Below are 27421 nucleotides of genomic sequence, written 5' to 3' on the forward strand. Positions count from 1 at the left end.
TATGACGTAGAGATTGAAATGACCCATGAATAAGAAAAAAAAAGAGATATGAAGATGATAAGATGAGAGAGATAAAAACAAAAATAGGTAGAGATGAAGTGTTTAAAAAATGAAATGTGTATATATCATTGTTGCTGTAAACATATTTAGTACACTTACTATGGCCTAGCCTAACGAATCACCGGCCATATCTAGAAAGGAAAAACTGAAAGTTGTAGCCATGGTTTATCTAGAGGACACTCTGATCAGAGAAATAATGAGTATCCCTTGATGTTCAAGACAGAATAAAAAAAAGTGCATTAGTTTTAAAAAAAAAAGCCCTCTCTATTAATCCCACACCTTCCTTTTTTTGAAAATTCCCTTAATACCTTCTCTTATAAATCAATAATCCTAACCCTAAACCTTGTGAAATCAGATTTGCCTCTCTCTCACCCCCACCTTCTCTCACAGACTCTGATCTCCCTCAAGCCAGCCACACACTTCCGCCACCCACACTTGCCTCCGCCGCCGCAAACCACTCACACCTGAATCCGCCACCAGCAACACTCATTTCACACTCAAGAGTGTGAAACACAAATCATTTTCACACTCAAGAATATGAATGAACCAACAGTTGGGAATTTTATTTTCAATTTCAAATATTTTTTTAAAAATTATAATTTCACACTAAAGAATGTGAAATGCAATTATGTTTCACACTCAAGAATGTGAAACACAATTCAATTTCACACTCAAGGGTGTGAAACTGTTGCCCAGTTGCTTTTGTGTCCAGGAAACTAGAACATGGCAAAGAGTAAGAATAAAGAAAGAAAAACTCGCAAACAAGGCAAATGTCGCACTTTAGAGTGTGAACAGAACAACAATTTCACACTCCAAAGTGTGAAATACGCACCAATTTCGCACTCTAAAGTGTGAAATATGAACAACAATGATAAAATGAAATTTTCACTTACTAACTGTGAACATTTTCACAATCACTAAGTGTGAAAGTGTTTCACATTCACTAAGCGTGAAACGCTTAAACGAAAGGTGAAGAGAGAATAAACAGACCTCGGTTCACACTTATAAAGTGTGAAATGTTTAAGTGTGAAATGTAGCAACGAAAAAAACCATGAGATGAGTGTGAAAGTGAAGGATGGTATAACAAACAAAGAGGATGGTGGTGATCTGGTAGGAAAAGGGATATTTTGGAATGAAATCAAATTTTAAGGGTATTTGAGTCATTTTAGTGCAATAAAGAGGGTGTGAGATTAATAGGGGAGGTGTTAAAACTAATGTCCTAAAAAACCAATGACTCCTAAGAACATGTGATTGCTGGTTCGGTGGGTGCATCATTGTGCATGAAATAACTTGCAAGTTAGATTAGCCATCCCTTCTCCTGATATTTTCAATTCAATTTAACATCTATTGTAAGAAATATAATGTCAGTTATATACAAAGAAAATCAAACGCCATTTACTTATCTGCACCAAAGGAAGCAGAGGATCCAAGGTGATATAAAATCAAACCACATAATATGATGTTGATCCTCACTATTGCAGAGAGCCAGAGACAGTTATAGAAGTCAATGATAACATAAACATTCTTACACAAATTGTAAGGAACCAGTAATCTAAAGATATTTTATCATCCACCCAATCCACTTACGACTAAAACATAATAAAAAGCTTCTCGATAGCTGCTAAGTGAGTTCTCAATGTTTTGATTCCTTTAACAATAATTTTATGAGGTTGAGCAGCTGCATTATCAGTTTTTTATACCCGCTAGCTAATGCAATGTACAAGTAAAAGAATTCGAGATCAAATCATTAAGGCCCAGTTTGAAAGAGCTTATTTGAGCTTATCTGATAGCATAAGCGTTTATGCCAGTGTTTGGGAGAGCTTATGCAAACAGCTTATGACCTACCATAAGCTGTTTTGAGCTTATTTTCATAAGCTATTCAGAATAGCTTATGAAAAAGAGCTTATGCTTATATATAGCTTATTTTCAATTTCTTTCAATAAACTTTTTAAAACAGCTTATGAATAAGCGCTTATGTCATAAGCGCTTAATTAAGCTGTTTTCCCAAACGCGACCTAATTCATGAACCTATTATACATACAAGCAATCATGGAAGGAGAGGAGAGGGACATAAAATCCTTCAATAAAACCTCCTGAAAATCATTTAAAGAAAAAATCCCTTTTGTTGAGAGAAAAGGCTTGCCAGTTGCCACCTCCTTTGGGAAGGAAGATCAATGAGTATGTAAATATGTAATACTTGATTCTTTATTTGTATTGCCTCAACTTAAATTTGCTTAGATAACTAAATCGGTTAATTTTTTATGATGATAAATATTTTATCAAAAGTTTCTTCGTTCTTCCCTTCTTGGAATTCTCATGACAAAGAAAGAGAAAAGTGATCTCAACATGCTGCAATGAGGAGTCTTCGCTTTTAAAATGGTATGGTGTTTTGAGCTGAAAGTTTAGTATTCGTACAATGGTTAAATGCCAACCAGAAAGTCAAACTAACTCATGGTTTGATTGAATGATGCTCATATCATGTGTCCAAGAAAGGAATGTATAACTGATGGTTAGTTAGTACTGCTTGGGAACTTGGCATTTGACCGTTAGGTTTTACCTAAAACAAGATGCAACTAATTAACAGTATTGTTTTAAAAGTAATTTTAACAGGATTTTTCAAAGAGAAGCAAAGGAGAATGAAAGTGAGTGAGTGAGAGAGTTCATGAAAACTAATATGAATTCGGTGTGGGAATCTCCAACATCATCACCTCCTACACCTCCCTCTCCACTTCCCATTAGTTTTGGACCAGGCAACCGGAGATACTCCTTCTCAGCATCGTCAACTCCTTCACCACCCTTCTCCACACACTCATCTCCTGAGAATCTTCCTCTTCTGGACAAGACGCTCGGTAGTCCTAACGTGCCAGCAGTATTTTCATTGGATTGCCAGCATCCTCAAGAAACGGAATCCAACAACAGTACATGCCTCAAGGACTTGTAAGCCCTCTTGTCTTTCACACACTTACACCGAATCATACTTTTGATGAAGACATGGGAAATAGATACAAGTCAACAACACACAAATTACTGGTTGGTATGTTACATTTTCATGTTCCCTCAGTTTGAGAACATGAATCATTCGACAATTTAAGAATAATCTGCTTCCTTGTGTCCTAGACACTACTTGTTATCCCACTACCACAACAAATGATATTTGTTGGAAGTTTCTTGACTGGTAGGTTTAGTTCATTTCATTCCAAGCACCAACCAGTCCAAACACTAACCACCTTTTCTTTTTCTCCCCTGAATTAATACAGGTTGGAATGGTTTATACGAAGATGTTGCAGTTGCTGTGAGAAATTTCCTTGAAACTCCCTAACACCACAGAACAGCTCCAGGATTCAAATTAGTGGCAATAGAGTTAGCTCCCAAGGATTATTATTTAGGCATTCAAGTCGGCTCCAACGTTTCTGCTGAAATAACAACTAATTGTCTACTGACACATTAAAACTTCTTCTCATTTTTCTATTCTCTCTGTTTGGAAAAACTTAAACGGAATTCAGGTCCAGTCAATCAGTTATCATATCCCTCTCCTCTCAAGTCTTCAATGTTAGGGTGAATTAGCCCATGTTTGAATATTCTCATAGTATGGGGTGAAATGAAGCGAGATTCGTAATCCAAACAATCCACCTGTACTTAATACCTAAAGTAATTTAATTTTATTCTTGTTAAACCACATTCATTTTTTTATACTTACTTTTACACATTCATACTCTTAGACTTGATTCTACTGAACTTATTTATACTAAACCTAATTTAATCAAACTAGAACAAATGGACCCTAAAGTTAATCCAGTTTTCTAAATTTGAAATTGATTGGTTAATAGCTACAGATACACTATTAAATCAATTTACAGCAATTAACCGAAGAGTATAACGTGCTTGAATATTAGTCGTGCGCTAATCGTGTGCAACAATAACAGACTTATATCTCAATCCATCTAAAGAAATTCTGTGCTAAGATCAGTTTAAAATAGTGACATTAAACACTCATAAAGCTCTTCCACATTGTTTGCTACCCTGTCTGGTTGTCTAAAGGTGTTTTATCTCCGTTCTACCAATTAAAAAAAAAACGTTTGTTATCCTTGGTCAGCCATATAAACAAAAAATTTCTGAGCTGAAACTGGTAGGATCAGATGCAATAAAAGGAGGTGGAGAGCTAGAGCTTGAAAGCAAGATTACTTACTGCTTATTTGATGAAATTCATCCCATGTTTTTTTTCTTTTCAGTTATTCGATTCATATTAAATCAGATGAAACCCAATAACCTGTGGTCAAATCATATCTATTTTTTTTTTTTTCTTAAAAATAACCAGCTAACAGAAGCAAACCAGAATAACTTCTCCCTTTTCAATTCAGTTCTTCTTTACTACTCTATATTTAAACTGTTTGGTTCAGTATTTGTAAAGCACATCATAAGGGCAACACATGATTCAGTTCATTCTAAACTGAACCCACCATGCCCACTCATAATCACTGTTGATTTTGCTGCCTTTGTTGAGAGAAATTGTGATGATTCTGTTGTGTGTTCTGAAGTGTCACCATACCAGATTGTAGATTCTGAGCTTTTGATGCCATGCCACCAAATGCACCTTGTGAACCATGTTGCTGCTGCTGCTGCTGCTGTATGGGCATCATACCACTGGGATTGCCACCTCCCATGTTAAACACTGCAATGTAAAACCCATCTATTAGACACACACACGTGTAGAATATAGAATGGATTTAATGTGCATGTACTATCAGCGTAAAACTTCTTTACACTGGCATCCAATAGTTGTTTCCAAGTTAAAAAATAAATTTAATCAAAATAAGAAGTCATGTAACCTCTTAAAAGCATTTAAGCTGATGTGATATGAAACGATTGAATGTCAGTATAAAAGAATTCGACACTAACTGCATGAAAGTTAATCTCATAGAATTAATGACACTTCATATTGCATCATAACCCTTTTAATGAGGGTTGACTAAACACAACAGGATCCACAACTAACTAATGATAAAATAAGATTTCAGGCACTGAGTTCGACAAAAAAAAAGGCATTGAGGAACAAAGTTCATACTTTGATCATTCAACATTTGAGAAGCATGACTTCGCTGAGGGTTGTTTCCAGATAATCCGAACTGAGGAAATAAAAAAAGTAGAGCAAGTTTCAGTCTGTTGTTATCCTCATGTGATCAAGGGTTAACCAAAAAGCAAGATGAGATAAAAAAAGAATGACCAACTTGAAGTGCGTCAGGGAAGACCAGCCAAATTTTATGCAAAATGAAAGTATGTCATAATGATAGTTCTTTGTCATAAAATATCACAAAATAAAAGACAACTAAAAATTTGCCAAAATCAAAATATCAATTCATAAATTGCAAATCAAAACACCTCCTAAAATTAAGGGCGTGTTTGGGGTGGTTGCAAGATTCCAATATTTTTTTTTCAAATGCAAACTTTTGAAACAAAATGTGTTTGGCTAGCATGGAGAAAGTGCATGAATGGAATTAAGTCAAGCAAAATAGTGACTAAACTCTAAAAGGACTAAACTATGGAGTTAGTAAACATCCCCAGTATATCAAAGGTCTTCACCATAAGTTCCTCATACATCTCTTCATGTTACACTCAAATCCATCAAAATTTATAGTTCAATAAAACCAACCAGGCCTTTTGAGAATACAACTTAGGCAGAGAACATCAAAGACAAACCTGCATCCGTGGAAGTAGTGACTGTGAAGGTATTGTGGCTGACATATTTGGAATCTGAGATTATGAAATAAAAATCATCATAGAAGTAAAGGGTTGAAGAAAAGCACATCAGTAAGGGCAGCATAAAGAAACACTGCAAGCATAATACCAAAGATCAATGAAAGTAATATTTTCAAACAGGACGTGGAGCCTACTTGGCTCTTGCGTGACGGGACAGGTTAGGGTATACTATAAAACCATTCATGAGTGCACTATAAAACCATTCACGTGTCTTCACCAATCACTAAGATTTTGGGATAGTTGGTTCATGATAAGTAGAAGACAAAAATGTAACCAAAAGAAGACAGAAAATGATTGGACAAAAAGGTCAAATTGTAAATATGATACATACCTTTCCAAAAGTGTATTCATCAGAAGAGCTTAGCAGCCTCCGATCATAATCAATATCATCTCCGCCCTCTTCTCCATAGTGTTTTTTCAGCACTAGCTCGCCTTTTACCTTAGAAGATCAAGATCTTAAGTGTAGCTTCTGCTTCCTCGAAGAAAGCATTCACTGTTTTGAAATGTGATAATTCATCTGATCACATGTATTATAATTTATAATTTTCAACAAGTCCATTAATTTTCAAATGTTATTAAATAAAATGGAACTTACAGAGATGAGTGATTAATGATGTAACTCCAACTTCCAGCTAGACAGGTCCGCCACATGGTAAGCATGATAACTCAGCCAACTGAAGCAGCAACATCTGACAGATCTTCAGAACTGGATGAATCTAGAACTAGGTTCAGTTCTGTATTAACTTCTGCACAATGTTCATATTTTTCTTCTAAGCTTTCAGCATACTTGTCAGAGCTTAAGGCGTGCAAAGCCTTGGCAGGTAATAAACCCATCTCTCTCATCTCAGCCAACAAGTTTGATGTAGAATAATAAGCATCTGATCTACATGGAAAGTTACATAAGTTTAAGAAATTTCTGTCACTCAACTCTATCCTTGAACCAATCATCTCTTTTAGCATCTGATTAACCTTTTGAAGGTCTTTTTCTTTATAAAAAGTGAAAAGCATCATATTACATGTATGAGCATTAGGTTTCAGACCATTCTCCTTCATTTGGTCGTAAAATGTGCAAGCATCCGGGGTTCTTCCACTTCTAAGAAGTGCACATATGCCAACTGCATATGCTACATTGTCAAGTGGATATTTTCTCACCACTGCTTGCTTAAAAACAGTAGCAGCCATGAGATACTTACCAGCCTTTATAAGCTCAACTATTATTACAGTATGGATGCGTGCATCAGTTTCTTGAGAACTCATAACACCACCACGGTACACTTTAACTGCTTCATAAATTTTCCCCGCAGCACAAAGTGCACTTAGTAATACAGCAAAACTATACTTATCTGGCGCAAAACCTAATTCAATCATAAGATCATAGAACTCAGCAGCGTCAGAAGGATGCCCAGCCTTAACTAAATAGCTTAGCAGAGCATTACAGAAAACTAAATCAGGATCTATATATCTGAAGACTAGAGCTGGTTTGGGTAAGAGATCAAACATTCTAGACTGACAGATCATAGACAACCATGAAGTAAGGGTATAAGGATCAGGTTGTATGTTTTGTTTTGACAAGCTGCGAAAAACTCCAAGTGCATCCTGGTGCCTTCCAGCCTTTGAATGGCAATCAATTAACACATTCCAAAGAACTAAATCCGGAGTATGGCCGGCAGAACGCATGTGATTGAACAAATTAGAGGCATCAGTTACCCTGTTGGATTCCATATATGCCTTAATCAAGGTGGTATAGGTTACAACATTAGGAGAACAACCTGTATGAAGCATGTTTTGCAACAGTTTGTTGGCAACATCAAGTATACCCAATTGACAGTGCTTATGGATGAGAATAGTCCAAACATTGACGGAGAATTGGATCCCTAAAACAACCATGAGACCCAAGAGCTGATAAGCCTCGAGCAATGCATCCATCTTAAAGAAAGCATTGAGAAGGGAGTGAAAGGTGTTAGCATTGGGATAGTAATGCATCCTCAACATACGTTTGAGAATAGGAGTGATTAGAGTGAGATCAGTAGTTAAGTTGGAAAGATGAAAAAGGGTAATGTCAAAGGTGAAGAAATTAGGGGGTTGAATTTGTTGAAAAACAGTTAAAGCAAGATGGAGATTGCCAATCCTAAAATGAGCATCCATAAACAAATTACGAGCAAATGTATTGGGAACAAAACCGTAAGATTGCATTTGGTGATAAGCTTGGAAGAACATGGCATGCATACCTGCTCGCCATAAAATCCTCAACAAGAGCAAGAACGAATTAGGATTTTTGGTGAGGATACAGCCTATGGATTCCAATTGAAGGAGAATGGCTTGGAGGGTTTTGTGGCGGCGAGTGAGGCGACCAAGCACAGGGACCATGTGGTCGACGGTGACGGACTGGTGATCGCGGCGGCGTTGGGAAGACCAGAAGAAGCAAGAGAGAGCAATCAAATCAGAAGAACGCACATTCTCCCTTTTCGTTTCACTTGAATATGAATATGAATATGAATATGAATATGAATATGAAACAGGAGCAGTCACTGTCTTGTGTGTTTGTTGTGCTCTCAATCTCAATCTAACCATCATCATCTTCTTCATTTGCCTTCCTAATCCAAACCGACTCCATATCATTTGATGACGCTGGATGGAGGAGGAGGAGATGGCGGCGGCCACCGTCCAAATTGTTTTTCTTCAGCGAACCAAATGTTTCAGACAAGTACTGGTTAATCTCCACTCACATTTTCGCACAATTTTTCTTTAATTTTATCTTTAAACAAAATTATTTATAATAAAATAAATATTTTAAATTTCACATTGTTATTTTTTTTGGTCGATTTATTCTTTCTCGTTTTTTCTTTTTACAAACAGGGATGACAATGGGTAGGGTCTAGGTAAGGTATTATAGTACTCATTCCCATACCCGCGTGGGTAGCAACTTGAATGCACGTCTCCGTACCCTCTGAGTACCTATTTGCCCGTACTCGTGCCCATTACCCGCAATTTAGCTAATCAAAATATATTTTTTTACTATTTTTGTTAATAAAAAAAACAAAACTAAATTTTTAAATAAAAAAACACTAATAAAATACAAAAGATTATTCAAATACTTAATAAATAAATCATTAAACTAAACATATTTTTAGAAGGAATAAACGAAAAAAGATATAACTTTAAATTTATAATTTTAGATTAATAATATAACTCTAAAGTTGTAGGTTAATAACTTACAAATTTTAAAAATATGTGGGAGTAAATTAGCAATGATTATGAATACCTTAAATCCTCACTTATTTGTTAAAAAGAATTTATGAAAGTTATAACTTAAGTTAATTTGTTCATATATTACCAAATAATAATAATAATTATTATTATTATTATTATTATTATTATTATTATTATTATTATTATGTGTGCGGGTATGGGGCGGGTTGGGTACTATAATACTCATACCCGCACCCATACCCACTACTTTTTGCGGGTAATTACTCATACCCAATCTCATACCCATCTAGCGGGTTTTTATCCTACCCATAGTGGGTATTTTTTGCGGGTACCCTATGAGTCTGAGACTCATTGCCATCCCTATTTACAAACGACCCCATATAAAATAAAGGTAAATTTTGTGGTACTCATAATATTTTTTTGGATGTAATACATTATGTAGTATCTTAAGTTATAATTTTGTTGAAAAAAAATGGAGGACTTATTGTTGCAATTTTTAAAAATTTAAGTTCAATGACTCAATGAACTAATTTGTTCTTAAATTTGTTTATGTTGTTCAATGCACGATTTGAAAACTAGGATTTTAAGTTTAACTTGCAACTATAGGAGATCATCTAAGTTCATTTCTTGTTAGGATTTTCTTCCTCCATGCCCCACCGAGGTTGAACCATGCAAATCTTCCTTCATTCTCTTCCTCTAAGTTCAAATTGTATTTTTTCATTGATTTATATCATTTTAGGTACCACACATTGATCTGCCTTAAGGTACCACAACAAGCACCAAAAATAAAAGACGATTTGACATTGTAAATGACTAATAGCTTAAGTGGTAAGAGGTATGAGACATATGGGTTGAGTGAGGGGTCCAAGGATCAATTTTTGAAAGATGCAGTTTATCTTTTCGATGTACTAAAAAAACGATCTCATATTAATTAAATTCACAAATTAATTATTTACATTTTATCATACTCATTTTTTCAACCTGAAAAAACATGGTATATCATTTGTTCTATTTTTAATTTGTTTAGACTTGGAAAATTAAACAACACTCAGAAAAGAAAAATGACAAAATAAAAAGATTATGACACAAAAGCGGAATCAAGTCAAAACATCCACAACCAAATTGAGCTAATGATAAACATGACATAAGGTGAGTATCCAATCTATGTCCAACTAGTTGCGAATGCTAGTATTCTACTCTATGAGCTAGTAGTAATGAATGTTTGTGTTGTCAATAAAAACATCCACTTCCTCCTAAAAACGATATCATGATGCTTCAGTTCCTAGGCATGTCTAAGACCAAAATCCACAACTAGTAACTCTACAAAAAACGAATCCCCTCAACAAAACTTCCTTAAAAACCTGGAATGCATCTATCATCCGGATCACAAGTGGCCCCTCTGGCACCCATCACGTGCGCACTTAGAAGCCAACTATCATCCACTTTGAGACACGCCCTAGTCAGGTTTGCGACAATAACAGTATTAGAAATGGGACGTTGCGAGCTCTACTTTTGCGAGCTCCATTTTTGCTAGTCTTGAACGGCAAGTAAAATTTGTAGAATAACAAAATTAACATTCGTCCTCAAATTCAGTGTAAATCATCCGATTTAAACCCATGTGCAGTGTGATTCACAAATTTAATGTTATTAGGAGGGGCTATTAAATCATCGAGTTTTTGAAATTGCGCTGAATGAACTCTTAGGACAGTCACGTCTCAGCATCTACTCCTACACAACTTCCAATCTTCTTCAGCAACCTATATCTACAACCGAAACAACCGCCAATTGGTGCATCCAATCTAACTTTCCAAAGTTCCACTTAGATTTAAATATTTCTTCTGTGCTTGGATTCTCATTTGCTTTGAGGTAGAATGGTCGTTTCCATTTCCAAGGCTGCTGTACTGACAACTTGGTACTCCTTTATGGAACCGGTGGGTGAAGATTAACAACTAACAAGAGAGAAACAGAGAAAGAATGAACTGAGAATTATTCTCTCTGATTGAAGAAAACTGATGTAGTACACCAATTTATAGACACAGGTGTGCTTCAGTAAGGGGAATTCAACTAAATGAACAGAAAAACATGCATAACCAACCATAACTAATCCAAAACAAATTTAACTTATGCAACTGATACAGTAGCTGTTCATCAAGCTTGGTATACTTTGTTTCATAAATGAAAGTGTAACATGAATAATGCCTCCATTCTTCTATCTACAGAACTATTACCAGGTGCCATGAAAGGATTACTGGGTAGAGGTCGTTTCCAGCACACTGGGGAACGTGCATATTGGATTTTAACAAAGTAAACTGTTCCATCGTTCTTTAAGGGCAACATAAGCCTGAGGACAAGGTATTGCCAGAAATCCATGCCTTCCATCAATACAAGTTTCAGTTGCTAGGCTCAGTCTTAATAATGTATTGAGTGCCTTGTCAATTGGCATTTCAACCTGTCAATTTCAAATTGTCAAAAAATGCAAATTTTGCGATGATTATAGACAGCACTACAACTTAACAGAGAGCTTATCACATTCCCCCCTGTGAGCAATAAGAAAATAAAAAAAATCACCTTCACTTTAAACACTTCATACATGAATCTCTCACATTTCTCTCCTACACTTTGTCGAGAAGTAACCTGCAGTTAGGAATGTTACACACGATTTATATACCACTTAGAATGCTATCACATAAAATGGATTTGCAAACAATTATTCCTAGCAAGTAGCAAGACAACATTAAAATGAATTGCAGAAGACATGATAGCATTACTCAATTAGGAGGAACAATTAACAAACCTGATCCTTTTCTGCTTTGAGCAGGACAGCATAAGCCAAAATAGCTTCCTTGTACTGCATGCGTAAGATTTTGGGAATTAGAAGGTTATGAAGGTCAGAATACAGAATAATAATAATAATGAGGTTGGAAAGAAGTACTCCCATGTTTCCAATCCAGTCCCCCTATTCTACAAGATAAATATTGTGCATAACGCCATAACCTCATCTACAAATGTTAATGGGGCTTTTGTTTAGACATTGGATTTCAGAACCACACGAAACCAGTTCATAATTGCTGATAATTACTCAAATAAGGAAGTATACCATGATCTGATTTTCAGCGTAGCAAATTAACCATCCAACCCCAGTTTGATTGCATAATTTGAAAATATTTTCTATTAGAGATAATTAGTTGGGTTAACTATTAGATTGGTCCCTGTCTTTGTCTCGCCGTCTGAGATAAGTCCCTCCCCGGAAAATTTATTGCATTTGGTCCTCGTCTTTGAAATATTTTTGGAGCGAATCCTCGCCGGAGGTCGGAGCTCCGGCGAGTGCTTAAATGACATGCTGACTGGGTTTAATGAGGTGACGTGGAATAAAAAATATTTTAAAAAATTAACAGATAAGAAATTTTTATTTTATTTAAAAAATAAAAACAAATAACAAAACTAATACCAATTATTAAATTAATCAAAACAATTAACAACCAGTTCTTCTTCCCTGTAATGATTCTCGATGAACTTCTTAGCTGCCGCAACCTTCTCCATGGTCAAGGTAGACCTTAGCACCTCCTCTCCTCTGTTATCTTCCTCCTCGAGATCCTCCATCTCTCTCGCTCGCTCAATCAGCGACACCACCCTCTTCCTCTTCCTGTTGTCAATAGCCAGATCAAAGGAGGTGAATCAGCGACACCATCCTCTTCCTCCTTCTGATCCCGAACTGGAACCACGTTGAACCGAAGCCATTTCTTCCTGCTTCTGATCTTCAACATCATAACAGAAACCCAGAAACACATAAATCAATTTCCAGAAAACAAAAAACCCCAATCCCCACCATAACCGCCCCATGGAAGAAGAAACCTAGGAGAGTGAGACCCAGAAGTGGTGGTGGTGGCCAAGAAACTCAGAAGAAAGAATCTTGTGGTGGTGGCAAAGAATCTCGCTATGTTGAAAAAGGGAGATCAATCGGAAGAAGAACCTCACGCTGGTCATCCTCTGCCTTCATGAAGTCACGATGTTAAACCTCCAAACCCACCTTTGTTGAAGATCCAGTGAAGGAGATAGAGGAAGCAAGCCATAAGTGGGGTGGAATCTATAAGATAAGAGAAAGACTTGCAGAGTCTAGAAGAGAAAGAGGTTAACAGAAGAAATGAGAAAGAAAAAACCCCAATTTCTTCCTGCTTCTGATCTGCTACAACAAAACCCCCAATTTCTTCTCCTTTTTTCCCTCCTCACCCCAGAACCCATCGCAACCCACCCCACCACATGCAACCTAGCAATCAAACTCAGCAATCCTCACCCACCTGCAACCTCACCCCCACCCCCAAACCTCAACCTACAACCTCACCCTCACCCACCTACAACCTCACCCTCAAACCCTCACCCGCAAACCCCAAACCCCAACCCGCAACCTCACCCATGGCCGCAGAAGCACTGTCAATTCTGCAACCTCACCCCACCCCCACCCGAAACGTCAACCTCAAAAACCCCAAATTCACACCAAACGAAAACCCCAACCTCCATGAGGAGAAGGCAAGCTCAGATTGAAATCGAAGAAAGAAGACGAGTTGATGGTGGAAAGGGGTCGGTGATGGCGGCGAAACAGGAGCTTGGATAACGCTGCCATCACCGGCGTAACAGGAGCTTGGCGGCGTAACGAAGAAGAAGAGTGCCAGGAAGAAGAAGCAGCTCGGTTTGTCTGATTTGGGGATTTTGGGGGTTGATTTTAATTTTGGGGTTTATTTTGATTTATGGGTTAATTTCAGATTAAGGGGTTGGTATTTTTATTTTAATTTTAGATTAAGGGGTTAGTTTTATTAATTGGGTTTATTTTTATTAATTAAATTACAAAATCTGACATGTTATTAAATTTTTATTTTTTTATTTTTTTTAAATCCACGTCAGCTAACTTAACACAGTCAGCGTGCCATTTCATCACTCGCCGGAGCTCCGCCCTCCGGCGAGGATCCGCTCCTAAAGTTATTCAAAGACGAGGACCAAATGCAATAAATTTTCCGGGAAGGGACTTAGGTCAGACGGCGACACAAAGACAGGGACCAATCTGATAGTTAACCCTCAACCCTAATTAGTTCAGGGTTATTTTTGTAATATTCTATATTTTATATTTTATGTTTTACTTATCTAGCCTTGCCTATGTGGCGGCTACACTTAAGTGACAATCTAGGGTTTGCTTGCTTGCTGTGCAAGCACTTGCTGTCCTAGGTCTCTATATATAGAGAGCCTCCCTATTGTATCTTTTCACGTGAAAATAATATAAGTTATTCTACGTTTTTCAACATGGTATCCAGAGCCTAAAGACTGCGCACATGGCGGCAGTCAACCAAACCCCTCCTTCGTCGCCACCGCCGTCGCCAAAACGGCAGCCAACTGGTGCGACAACCACTGCCATTCCTCTCTCTATTTCCGCTCCATCTCCGTTGGGGAAATACCCTCTCTCCATCGCTGAGAAACTCACTGATTCCAATTTTCTTCTTTGGAAGCAACAAGTAGAACCAGTTGTCACCTCTCATCGGCTGCAGCGATTTCTCGTTGATCCAGAAATTCCAGACAAATATCTGAATGATATTGATCAAGCCCTTGGTCAATTTTCCCTTGCGTATCTCGCGTGGGAGCAGCAAGATGCCTATCTTCTCACATGGCTCCAATCTACACTCTCTCGTGACGTACTTACTCAGATGATAGGTTGCAAATACTCTCATCAACTGTGGCAGCGTTTGCACAGTGGATTCTTCACACGCACAGAAGCAAAATCACGTCAATTGCGAACAGAACTTCGCAATTTGAGTCTTGGCTCAAAGAGTGTGAGTGATTATCTTCAGCAGATCAAGTCAATTGCAGATTCTCTGAGTGCTATTGGGGATCCAGTGTCTTACAAAGAGCATGTTGATATAGTGCTAGAAGGACTTCCTAGTGAATATGAGACTCTTGTCAGCCTTTGCTCCATGAATAGTAAGTTTCAGTCCTTGTCAATTCAAGAGATAGGTGCTCTCTTATTGGCCCAAAAAGCACGGATTGAAAAGAATAAACACAGTGCTGCAACGGAGTTCACCGTCAATACAGCAACTGCTGGAAAACAGGTCCCACAGACCCTACCTACTGAAACAAATGCTGCTAATCACCAACACCCTCAATCTGTTCCACAAAATCAGTGGCAGGAAGGAAACTATGCTGGTGACAGAGGAAACAATGGAGGTAGAGGTCGTGGAGGTGGAGGTGGAGGTAGAGGTCGTGGTCGAAATTCTGTACAGTGCCAAGTCTGCTTTAAAATAGGGCACACTGCAGCAGTATGCTATCACCGGTTCAATCAAAATTTTGTTGCATCACCACCTCCCCAGAACTATCAAAACTTCTATGGTGGTCCCAACCCACATACTTATGGAAACAGTGGAGCACCAACACATAATTCACCCAATTCAGCCACTAATATTGTCCAACCTCCTGGTGCACCAAGTCTGAATTTTTTGGCCTCTCTTGCATATCAGCAGTTTCTCAACCCTTGTTTATCACAGAATTATGCATCAATGGCTTCTCCGCAGTTTCAGCAGTTCCCTGGTTATGCACAGAACTTCCAGACAATACCTTTGCTTGCTCCTTCTCCCCTTCAGAATGTTCAGGGAGGAAACAAAGCACCTCCTCTTCTCCCTACTCCACCTCAGTTTCAGGGATGTGCTGCATCCTCTTCAGTTCCAGCACAAAGCTTCTTGGCAGCAGGGGCAACATCCCTGCAACCAGGTAACATTGTTCAGAATTATCAACGACCACCAGCTCCTACAGAGTGGTATCCTGACTCCGGAGCAACTCATCATGTCACACCAACTGAGCAGAATATTCACCATGGACAACCCTTTGAAGGACCAGATCATGTCTTTGTAGGCAACGGACAAGGTTTGAGTATTTCCTCTCATGGATCTTCTTGGTTTAAATCTCCTTTTGATTCTAGTCTTACACTTGTTCTTAAAAATCTACTGCATGTTCCCATGATAACCAAAAATCTTCTAAGTGTCAGTAAGTTTTGTAAAGACAACAAAGTCTTCTTTGAGTTTCATGAAACTTTTTGTGTTGTTAAATCTCAGGGTTCTAAGGCTGTGTTGCTGTATGGCTCAGTTGGTCCTGACGGTCTCTATCACTTTCCATCACTTTTGGATGCCAAGTCTCCTCCTCAAAGTCTTCCACATCCAGTGTCTTTGAATAATGTTTTTCCTTCCTGTAATTCAGTTTCTTTCAATACTTGGCACTCTAGGCTAGGCCATCCGAGTATCAATGTAATGAAGCAAATTTTGCAAGCATGTAATATTGCTATGCCTAATAAAACTGATCTTGATTTTTGTCCAGCTTGTGTTATTGGCAAGTCTCATAAGTTACATTCACCTTCTTCTACAACTGTATACTCTAAACCTTTAGAATTAATCTTCACTGACCTGTGGGGGCCGGCTCCTTTTCTTTCTTCTGGTGGCTTTCGATACTATGTTTCCTTTGTTGATGCTTATAGTCGTTTCACTTGGATTTATTTGCTAAAAGCCAAATCTGAAACCCTCACAGTCTTTCAGCAGTTTAAGAAACAGGTTGAGTTGTTGTTTGGAACCCCTATTCTTTCAGTCCAATCTGATTGGGGAGGAGAATTTCGCCCTCTTTCTACGTTTCTCACTGACAATGGCATCAGGCATAGGGTTGCTTGTCCACATACTCACCACCAAAATGGTGTGGTTGAGAGGAAGCATAGACACATCGTGGAGTTAGGTTTGACTTTACTCTCTCATGCTTCACTTCCCTATAAGTTTTGGGATCAAGCCTTTCTCACTTCAGTATATCTCATAAATAGACTACCAACAGCCTCAATTGATTTTCAGGTTCCCTATACTAAGTTGTATAAGGTTCAACCAGATTACAAATCCTTGCATGTTTTTGGTTGTTCATGCTTCCCTCACTTGAGACCTTACAATAAGCATAAACTTGAATTCCGGTCTCAAGAATGTGTATTTCTTGGCTATTCCACTATGCACAAAGGTTACAAATGCTTAACTGCAGAGGGTAAAATCATTATCTGTAAGGATGTTGTCTTTCATGAAACCAGTTTTCCTTATCCAAAACTTTTTCCCTCTAGTCCACCCCAAACAGATTCAGAGTCAAGCTTCATACCAGCTACTATTCCTCTTGTTCCACAAGTTGAGCAACCACAGGTCACTATTGACTCACCTCTCACTACTCCAAATTCTGTTGAGAGTCCTTTAGCTCACCACACTTCAGAGTCAACTTCCCAAAATCAGAATCCCTCTTCTTTACCGCATTCATCATCAATCATTCATCATGAAAATCAGTCTACTTCTTCTCCTCACCATTCACATGGTGAGCCTTCTCCTGAGTCCTTGTCACATTCTACCTCATCCTCCACTTCCTCTTCTGCATTGGCAGAACAAAGTTCTTATCATGGCCCTAACACTCATTCCATGCAGACTAGATCTAAAAGTGGAATTTTTAAACCAAGATTGAATCCAACCTTGTTACTAACCATGGTTGAACCAACCTCTGTTAAGCAAGCTTTGCAGGATGCAGGTTGGAAGTCCGCTATGCAAGAAGAAATTGATGCTCTTCATGCAAATGGCACGTGGACACTGGTTCCGTTGCCTCTGAACAGAGAACCCATAGGCTGCAAATGGGTTTTTAGGGTCAAACAATGCCCTGATGGCTCAGTACAGAAACTCAAGGCAAGACTGGTTGCAAAGGGGTTTCATCAGCAGTTTGGCTTTGATTACAAGGAGACTTTCTCCCCTGTTGTGAAACCAGTCACCATTAGGGTGATGTTGACTCTGGCTGTTACCAATCACTGGTGTATTCAACAACTTGATATCAATAATGCTTTCCTTAATGGCATTCTGGAAGAGGAAGTGTATATGACACAACCTCCAGGATTTGAAGCTAGTGATAGAACCTTGGTTTGTCGCCTGAATAAAGCTCTTTATGGCCTTAAGCAGGCCCCACGGGCTTGGTACGAGAGGTTAAGATCAGCCTTCTTGCAGTTTGGTTTTGTCTCTAGCAAGTGTGATCCTTCGCTGTTTGTCTACACTACTTCTACCGCCACCATGTATGCATTGGTATATGTAGATGATATTATAGTTACTGGTCCCTCAGAATCTTTGGTCAAATTGTTTGTGTCCAAGTTAAAAGCAGTTTTTGCTTTGAAAGATCTTGGGCAACTTGACTACTTTTTGGGTATTGAGGTGAAGCACTTGGCAGATCACTCAATTCTTTTGTCTCAAAGAAAATATATAAGGGACTTACTTGAAAAGACCAAGATGGAGGATTGTCGACCTATTTCTTCTCCTATGGTGACTGGTTTGAGGCTTATTAGAGAAGGTAGTACTCCCTTTCAAGATCCTACTCTCTATCGGTCCACTGTAGGCGCCCTACAATATGTCACTATCACGAGACCAGAACTGAGTTTTTCTGTTAATAAAGTCTGCCAGTTCATGGCACAACCTCAAGAGAGTCACTGGCTGGCAGTGAAGCGCATTTTGAGGTATCTCAAAGGGACACAACATTGTGGTTTGATTCTGAAGCCTGCTCCACGCAGCATTCCGTTGTCCTTAATTGGTTATTGTGACGCAGACTGGGCTACTGATCCAAATGATCGCAGGTCTACTTCAGGAGCTTGTATCTTCCTTGGTCCCAATCTAATTACTTGGTGGTCAAGGAAGCAAACTGTTGTTGCTCGCAGCAGTTGTGAGGCTGAATACAGGAGTTTAGCACATGCTACAGCAGATATGCTATGGATTCAGTCTCTTCTACAAGAGCTTAAAGTTGCAACTACTGTCCCTACTCTGCTGTGTGACAATTTAAGTACAGTCATGCTTGCACATAACCCGGTTCAGCACTCTCGGACTAAACATATGGAGCTGGATTTGTTCTTTGTTCGTGAGAAGGTCCTAGCAAACCAGCTGTTAGCAAAACATATTTCTGCACCAGACCAGCTTGCTGATGTTCTCACCAAACCCCTCAGCTCCACTTTGTTCAAGGATTTGAGAGACAAACTGACTGTGACAGATCTGCACAGTTCAGTTTGTGGGGGGAGTATTAGAGATAATTAGTTCAGGGTTATTTTTGTAATATTCTATATTTTATATTTTATGTTTTACTTATCTAGCCTTGCCTATGTGGCGGCTACACTTAAGTGACAATCTAGGGTTTGCTTGCTTGCTGTGCAAGCACTTGCTGTCCTAGGTCTCTATATATAGAGCCTCCCTATTGTATCTTTTCACGTGAAAATAATATAAGTTATTCTACGTTTTTCAACATTTTCCAGGCCAATTATACAAGAAACATATATATGATTCAATAGTTTAAAAATAGATTAGACCTCAATTTTCAAACAAATTTATTCAAATAATTTAATATAAACAAAAAGGCTAATTGCACATTTGGCCCATCTAGTTTGGAATGTGTGCGATTCCCCCCCCCCCCAGTTTTTTTTAGTCAATTAAATTCCTCTACTTTCAAAATTTATGCAAATTTGGTCCTTCTGTCAATTTTCATATACAAATATTCATAAATCTTCATGTTGCATTCAAATATTTTGGAGTTCATGGTGGCTTGGGAATACAAAAAAAAGTATAAAAGTAAAAAACTTGGTGAAAATTTAATAAAATTTAAAGGATCTTACGAGATGTGAAATTAGGATTTAAAAAGGAGAATTTTGGATTTTCTCATTTTTTAAGTGAAACTTCATATATTGGTTGGCAGGATTTGAGTGGAAGACTATTTAAAATATCTTAATTAAGTAGAATAAAAGTGATGGGGGCTTAATTGTGATAAGCCAAATGATTGATTCAGCAGCATTCCTTCCCCCCCCCCCCCCCCCCCAACCCCACGGGGCCAAAAATGTCAAAATAAAGTAATCCACAGAAGCTGAAAACATATAAATGCACAGAGAGCACAAAGAGAGGAAGTTACTCACTTGCTGCTGTTCAGAAGCATCGAGAAGAAAATGCACTGAGCCAAAGCCACTCGCTAATGTTTTCTCATAAAGAGTCTTGTTCACTAATAGCTGCAATATAACATTCACAATTCAGACATTTTCTTTTCAATAGAATGCGGAAGATAGAGCTATGTTCTCGTGGTCTTTTAGCACAATAATCTCCAATAGCACCAGAAAAGATTATGTCAGTCCACCTGATACCGATCCCATGTCTGTTTGTAGCCAAGAACCACACGAGTCCCATATATTATTAGAGCACTTATGGCTAGTACATCAAGTAATATTGCTGATCTGACATAAAAATCAAAGTCAAATATTGTCAACAAGCACTCCAACAGTTTCTCAAATTATGTACTCCCTCCGGTCCTTTTTATAAGAAACACTTAGGAGATTTTTCTTGGTCCTTTTTATAAGAAACACTCTTATAAAATTAAGTCAAATAATCAATACCAATGCAAAGGGACTTATTCCCAATACAAAAATATGGAGGGAAATTGCAAGCACCCAATAGGTATGATCAACATTTATGGTAATTAGCATGATTGTTCTTGTAAAAAGGAAAAAACATCATTGGAATTAAGCATAGTAGTTAATTTTATAAAAAATACTAGTTTCCTTGGTTTGTGTGATTTTGTCCAAGTTTTTCTTATAAAAAGGACCGGAGGGATTAACTTCTAAGCAAGAGTAGTGGATGGAAGAAAGAAATGAGGTATTTCCTTCTAGCCCATCAAGAAAATGTACATTGTGTGTGTGTGCACAATCTGGTTTGGAATGCTTTTTAGTGATAAAATAACATCACAAAAAGATCCAATAAACCAATTAGCAATTTAAAATAACGAATAACAGTATATCGGAGAATGATAGTTCATGCTGTATTGAAAATATTAGGGTTTAAGGTTGAGAAGGAGTAAAGGAGAGAATAAGTATTCTGCATAACAAAATAGTATACTGATTACTGATATATGGAGTAAATGATGTGTTACAAAGACTAACCTCCAAACCGTAATTAAGGGACAAACAACTCACTAAACATGAAAGAAAAATTCCTAAGAATAAGATAAGGTTCTTAACAAAATAAGATCTCTAAGTGGGAGTTTGTTTGAAGATATAAAATTATATTCCCAGGAATGCTATATTCGCAGCCATAATTTATTCCCAAGTAAATTGTATAATTATATTTGGTAGGTATTTTGTATTCCCAGGAATATTTTGAAATTTTATTCAATTCATCAATTAAAAAAATAGAAAAACATGTGATAAAATGGTAGAAGTGGGAAGTTATCTTCAGAAGTACTGGAAATAGAAATGTGTATAATCAACTTTGCTAAGAATAAATTATGCCTGGGAATAATAAAACATTTCCATGCGTACTTTCCCGAGAATATTTTAAGATACGTCCAACAAAACACACTCTAGAAATAAGGTAACACCATCATCCTAAATAACAGACTATCCTAATATATTATTATGCATTATTCTCTCCATCTATGATCTTTTGTAGATATTATAACGTCAGTTTATGCTCAGATCAACACATTTCTTATAGAAGTAAACTACCATGCTTGATAGTTTAAGAGGGCGGGGGGTGGGGGGGATACTAGATTACAGGGAGCTACACACTTTGTTTATTTTTTTTTAAACAATACCTTTCTAGCATCAGAGGTAATGAGGCTAACAATAACAATTTTATAACTGCAACTAGAAATCATGTTTAGAGAAGATATGAAACTGAGATGTGCTTACGGGGAATCTAAGACATTCTCAAACTTGTAGTTTATAAAATATGCCAGAAGTCCCAAAATTGTGGCAGCATCCAAGCGCACCTGTAGTTTACAGTTAACAGCTAAGAGACTGAACAAATAAGGATAATGATACCTACAATGCTAAACTTAGCTGATCTATTATCTATATCATTATTGAACTTATTACAGGAAAGCATGTCAGTTTTATCTTTCCGGTGTACTAATCTCAACTCAACTACAGAGGCATTGAAGCATGAGCACAATATAACATTATCACAAAAGCTTTCCCATGCGTATTTATCATTCCTTTATTAGATAGAGATTGAATCACCCAAACACTGTCTGGTTTGTCAAACTGGACCAGGCTCTGATTAAAAAAATGTATGTTCTGGGAAATTTATTATCAAGTAAAAGAACAAGCTCAAATTACAATGCAATTTGTCATAAATACAGAATAAGCATATAAAAACACTTAATATACATAGCATGCAACTTCAAATGAGTTTGAAATTAAAGCTAAAACAAGAAGCCCGAGTTTTAGCAGATTTCTCACTGTGTCTATGATGCGGAATGATAGCTTTTTGTGAGGAAAGATTACCTGCAAATAAATTGAATATCATCTGAAGAATTATACGTATAAAATGCAAAGTTACAACTAAAACAACATTAAGAATAGTCTTCTAATATGAGATCTGACAATCCCTGTAGCGGGAAAATTATTACCGCTAAATCTGGAATAGGAATTCTCTCATAGATCTTTAATTGCAATGATGGAACCTCAGCTTTATCTTTAGCATTTATTTCACCAGCTTCCTTGGTATAAAGTAGAATTAATTCTTCAAATGCTGGCTCCTAATTGGGGAACGAAATTTGGATCAACTTTTCCACCATAACTATAACTATATCAGTATAACCTGGAGACAAACCATCACTGCCAGTCTCCAATGTAAATAATACACAAAGGTAGAGTTAAAATGGCTCTCCAAACTACATTTTTGTGTAGCTATACAAGGAATTATAGAAAATGGGTATTACCTGCAGGACTGACTGTGAAAAAAGTATTGAAATGGAAGTTCTCAATATTTTCCAAGGATCACTTCTGCAGGCCTTCCTTGTTGCAGGTCTCCATATATCACTTAGTGATATCCTTGATAAAAACGTAGGCCTGGATGGAGAATTCTATTGCTTGGTCATATCAAATAATGATTATTCAACCAACTTTCTCTAAAGTAGCCAACTAAACATGAAATCAACACACGTATCTGTCGATTGCAGATATTCAATCACTCCATGTGCATGTAATATATTTCAATGCTTTAGCTAACATGGTTCAAAACAATGATTCCCAAATGAATACAGTGAGATATTTGAAAAATTATGACCAATTATAAAGTGGGAGTTAATGCATAAAGAGTGCTAACCAGAGGATAGCTCAATTCACACTGGTTTGGCCCGCCACTAAGCTACCTATTCCATTCTTTGAAAAACCCAAAAGTATATCCGATTTGAAAACACTACATAAATAGTACTTTCAGCATTTAATTTTTTTATGTATATATTACATACGACAATACTGCATTGTCTAGATTTAGCTATGTCACTGTTGCTGAGATCACCAATATCAGTTCAAAGCTAATTTCATGAACAGAAAATTTTGTTCCTTTATGATTTAGAGGAGAAGGAGCATCTAGCAGAGCTAACAGACAGTAATAAAAGAGCTGTTTTATGGAGCAAACCTTAAATAAGGTTCAGGAGAGTTACTATCACTGTTAACCTCAAAAGGTGTTTCTGGTGTAGGGGGAATAAGTCCAATCCAAGAAAGCAATCTCCTCAATAGCCTTTCACGAGGACCAACTGATGACAAAATCCCTTCATATAGAGCTACTGCCTTCTGAGCTGCCAGCCAAATAGGGAGTTCTGCATTCGGTACTTGGCTCACACCTATTTGCTCATCTGAAGCATGGTCACCATAAAGTAGTGACTTTTGGAATACTGACAATTCCTTTAGCCAGAGCCTCAATCTTTCAGTCCAATTTTGTACTTCACGTTTCTGACTGGCATTTTCATAAAGCTGAAGAATCAAACAAAATATGTTACACTTTCCAGATACTTCTTAAGGTGTTAAAATTTGTAAGATAATTTTGACACGTTAGACATAATCATGATATCATACGTAACTTCTAAACTTCAGTGCCAAATCAGAGATATGAATCAATTAATCATAAGCCATGCCATGAGGTATCTGTACAATCATTGACAATATATTTATGCAGTAAAATGTGTAAAGAATTTTCAAGCCTGAAAAATGGGATGATTTGATATCTCTACTCAGATGTCAAAAAAGGTAAATAATAAAACTACCACAAAATAATAACCTCACTTATCGAGGTGCCAAGTCTTGCAAGTGGTTTTGATATAACAGAGAAGATTGCTTGTAGAAGCTTAGACTGTAAGTAATCCAGTTTTTCAACAATTAATAGGCCACTCTGCTTTTCAGTTGCATAACCCCGCCTACAATAGAAAAAGACATTACACTACTCATAGATAAACAGAAGAAATATGTTAAATTATATATTTTGCATTACTCAAGCCCACTTCCACCTAAAGCGTTTTGTGAAGCATTTTCATCTGGAAGTTTACCTAAACCAGAAGCTTAACTGATCAGTTACTTAGAACAGATACTGTGTCAATATCCACTCAGAAATAACTATAAAAAAGGGGAAAAAATTAAAAGATAAAGCAGTACCAGAAAGTTAAAAACAAATATAGTAATTACAAAAAATAAAAAATAAGTATATTATTTCACTAATCAGTAATCAATCACAAAAGAAGTCCCTGAAGGATAGCTGAAGTGGTAAGAGCTGGGGAACATATGGATTGGGGAGGGGAAGGTCCAGGATCAAATCCCTCGAGGGAAATTTGACCAATCAAAAAAAACCAGTCACAAAAGAATATTTACTAAAACCTTCGAAGCTTTGATATTGAAACTATCATTCAAAAATTCCCAGCATGCAATAGTAATATTTCACATAACCCTTTTCAAAGCTGAAATGAAATATAGGCAAACCAAGGATTAAATATTCAATTTTTGAAATTTGATTTAAAATTTAATATGAAAGAATAAACATGCAGAAATAAAGTATATGGAGCTACCTAAATATTATGGCATTAGACTCATATGCTCTCTTCCAATCAACATATATCGGCAAGGTAAGGAGATAATCTGTGTTTAATGCAGATGTTAACATTAGATCCCTGGCTGATAGTTCTTCAAATTGGGCATTAGAAAGAAGCTGCATGAAAGCACGTTGGAATCGAGTAGCGACAGCAACTCTGCCAGAAATTTTGGGAAAATGTCAATCAAAGCATCATTTTGAACAAAGTCGAAACAGAGACAGAGGAGCAAACTTTTTTCTTAAAAAGGGGGGGGGGATGAAAAAACTGTACTCAAATAGACAGCTCCTATTTGTTTAACAGAAGCATGCATTTTATATATTATACAGTTATGTGAAAAGCACTTCTACACTCATTTTCTCTGTTTTTCTTCTAATATTGAATTTTCTGTTTTGTTCTGCCTATGCAATTGAATCCTTCTTCAGTGGAAGGGCTCCCATAAAGATCTAACGGCACAAATAGAAGGATCCAAAATTATTAAAAAAAAACAGATTACAGAGAAGAATTTTTTTTTTATGATCATGAACTCATTGAGAAAAAAACATTCCATTCCTTTAAGTTTTGATCATTTTCCAACTTATATTGACTAGAACTCCTATCGTAGTTTTTATTTTTATTTTTATGGAGAGCATCAATTGAATCTGAATTCAATCAATTGCAATGCTTCTCCATATTAATTAGAAGGAGCATAATAGTGTCTGTTTGGGACAAACCTGGACCCCCCTTCATAATCTTTTTTGCTAGTTATGCCCTCCAGAGAACGCAAAAGACTCCTCAGGTCAAAACCACTGTCGGAAAGCATAGAGTTTTCCAGTTGAACCTGCATGTCCTGAAAGACCTTCCTGTCTTCAATTTCAATGATGTCATTGCTAGCCAAGCTTGAATCCTTCCCATTCGCCACAACTTGTTTCTCTGAATCAGCTGAATTCTGTCCAACGGGTTCAACAGAATTGGAAATGTGGTAATCGGAACGCATCTCCTCTAATATACTTTTGTGCTCAGCGTGAATTATTGAGTCCAAGCATCTGTTATTGCAGTAAATTAGCATACAATGTGAGAAAACACTAAGAAGAGACCAACAAGATTTCAATAATAACATTGTTTTCATCTCACTCCAGCTGAAGAGAATTCAGATGCATATAAGAAAATATGATAATCAATTATTAATGAGTGATGATAGCTGTGGACGACAGTTAGCATGTATGTACAGATATTTGCTAATATATAGTGGATTAGATAAGTGACTAAAACATGCAGGTTAGTTAGCTGTGGATGAAGAGTGAGAGGAGTAATGAGTAATGTGATAGGATAGTACTTACGAGGTGAGAAGGCGAAAGTGATGGGCATCATCGTCTTGGTCTTGGTTAAACATGTTAGAGAGGATGGCATCAAGAAGGTGGGACTTGGAAATAGGGATGTGTTTCTGTCTGGGCACTTGTATTTTAGAAATTCCAACTCCTTCTTCATCATCATCAACATCTCCGTCCCTGACACTGTTGGTGTTGGGACTGGGATTTTCATGGTAGTTGATGTTCTGTTGATCATGTTGTTGTTGTTGTTGTTGTAAGGCTGAGTCTGAGGATGGTTCCACAACAGACATTTGCTGAAGCCGTGAACAACAAGTAGAAGAAGAAGGAGGAAGCCTGAGGAGGCCAGTGACAGCGATAGTACTGCTACTACTACTAGCAGTAGCAGCATGTGAAGAAGAAGGAGGGAAAGAGAGGGAGTAGGGTTGGGATTGGAAACTGTGATGTGCCTGCGAAATTGGAAGAGCGAATTTGTACCCGCAATATGACATCTGAACTCAGATGAGCATCCACAAGAACAAGGTTGAGACTGGAAAGAACAAAACAACCATATCAAAAGCACAACAACAACTGCTAATGAGTCTTTCTTGCATTTTTGTAATGATAAATCATATGTTGTATTGTATGGTCACCAAAATAAGAAAAATCAAATAAAAGAAATCTAGAGAGAGGAAGTCTATGTGGAACCAGCGTAGACAGAAAAAGAAGGATATTGAAAGTTACTGTAGAATTTATACTTTCACACTGCAATGTTTCTTCAGTGCTTACTGGTATTTCAAGGGAATCAAGTATGTACTACTTAAATTAATCACTTATTCGTACAATCTTCCTACATTTGAGTATTTTTAAAAGAGTTGCACACATTCACTTTATTTTCACTTCACTCCTTATTTATCTTCATCTTCTTCTTGTTAATCATTTCATCAAATGACATCTCCACTCTTTTTGTTTTTTCTTCATATCTCCCCTCCAATTCAATTGTTGAATTTTAAAACAATTTGATTAAAAAAACAAGAAAAAATTAATTTTGTTTGTCTGTACTGACCTGAGTTGACAGTTGAGCGGTACATAGCGACGAAGCACCCTAATCTTAAAGAACTTGAGGCCATACACATACACATACACCAACACCACTAAGGTAGCTTGGCGGCTGCAGTTGCTTATCCTCCTCCTCCGTCATCTTGAATCTCGAT

At 37.2% G+C, this 27421-nt stretch overlaps 2 protein-coding genes and 1 long non-coding RNA gene across 9 annotated transcripts; 1 reads left to right on the plus strand and 2 right to left on the minus strand.

Annotated features, from left to right (window-relative positions):
• The first annotated feature begins 2675 nt into the window (after nt 1–2675).
• On the plus strand, nt 2676–3733 carry LOC130718687 (uncharacterized). Its single transcript, XR_009012762.1, has 2 exons — nt 2676–2997; nt 3318–3733. It is a non-coding gene; the product is annotated as an uncharacterized LOC130718687 (long non-coding RNA).
• Nucleotides 3734–4386: 653 nt separating this feature from the next.
• LOC130718686 (putative pentatricopeptide repeat-containing protein At1g16830) lies at nt 4387–8538 on the minus strand. Of its 3 annotated transcripts, XM_057569311.1 has the most exons (6): nt 8043–8174; nt 6410–7740; nt 6146–6307; nt 5755–5808; nt 5123–5183; nt 4387–4729 (listed from the first exon to the last, which is right to left on the minus strand). In XM_057569311.1, exon 2 carries the CDS (start codon nt 7738–7740, stop codon nt 6481–6483), a length of 1260 nt encoding a protein of 419 aa, XP_057425294.1. In that variant the 5' UTR covers nt 8043–8174; the 3' UTR covers nt 4387–4729; nt 5123–5183; nt 5755–5808; nt 6146–6307; nt 6410–6480. The 3 variants fall into 3 exon arrangements, with proteins under 3 accessions (XP_057425294.1, XP_057425292.1, XP_057425293.1); XM_057569309.1 differs by having other exon boundaries at nt 6410–8538; XM_057569310.1 differs by having other exon boundaries at nt 6146–6331; nt 6410–8538.
• Nucleotides 8539–11023: 2485 nt separating this feature from the next.
• On the minus strand, nt 11024–27413 carry LOC130716577 (uncharacterized). Of its 5 annotated transcripts, XM_057566545.1 has the most exons (15): nt 27274–27413; nt 26241–26757; nt 25635–25946; nt 24901–25080; nt 24123–24258; nt 23484–23818; nt 22783–22912; nt 22471–22599; nt 22301–22345; nt 21749–21828; nt 20200–20296; nt 19985–20074; nt 11819–11872; nt 11593–11658; nt 11024–11473 (listed from the first exon to the last, which is right to left on the minus strand). In XM_057566545.1, the coding sequence occupies exons 2-15, from the start codon at nt 26717–26719 to the stop codon at nt 11321–11323; spliced, it is 2286 nt and encodes a 761-aa protein (XP_057422528.1). In that variant the 5' UTR covers nt 26720–26757; nt 27274–27413; the 3' UTR covers nt 11024–11320. The 5 variants fall into 5 exon arrangements, 4 of the variants coding, with proteins under 4 accessions (XP_057422528.1, XP_057422530.1, XP_057422527.1 ...); XM_057566547.1 differs by lacking the exon at nt 26241–26757; XM_057566544.1 differs by lacking the exon at nt 27274–27413 and having other exon boundaries at nt 26241–26831.
• Between the last annotated feature and the right edge of the window lie 8 nt (nt 27414–27421).

Source organism: Lotus japonicus, chromosome 5, assembly GCF_012489685.1.
Source record: "Lotus japonicus ecotype B-129 chromosome 5, LjGifu_v1.2".
NCBI classification, from domain to species: Eukaryota; Viridiplantae; Streptophyta; class Magnoliopsida; order Fabales; family Fabaceae; genus Lotus; species Lotus japonicus.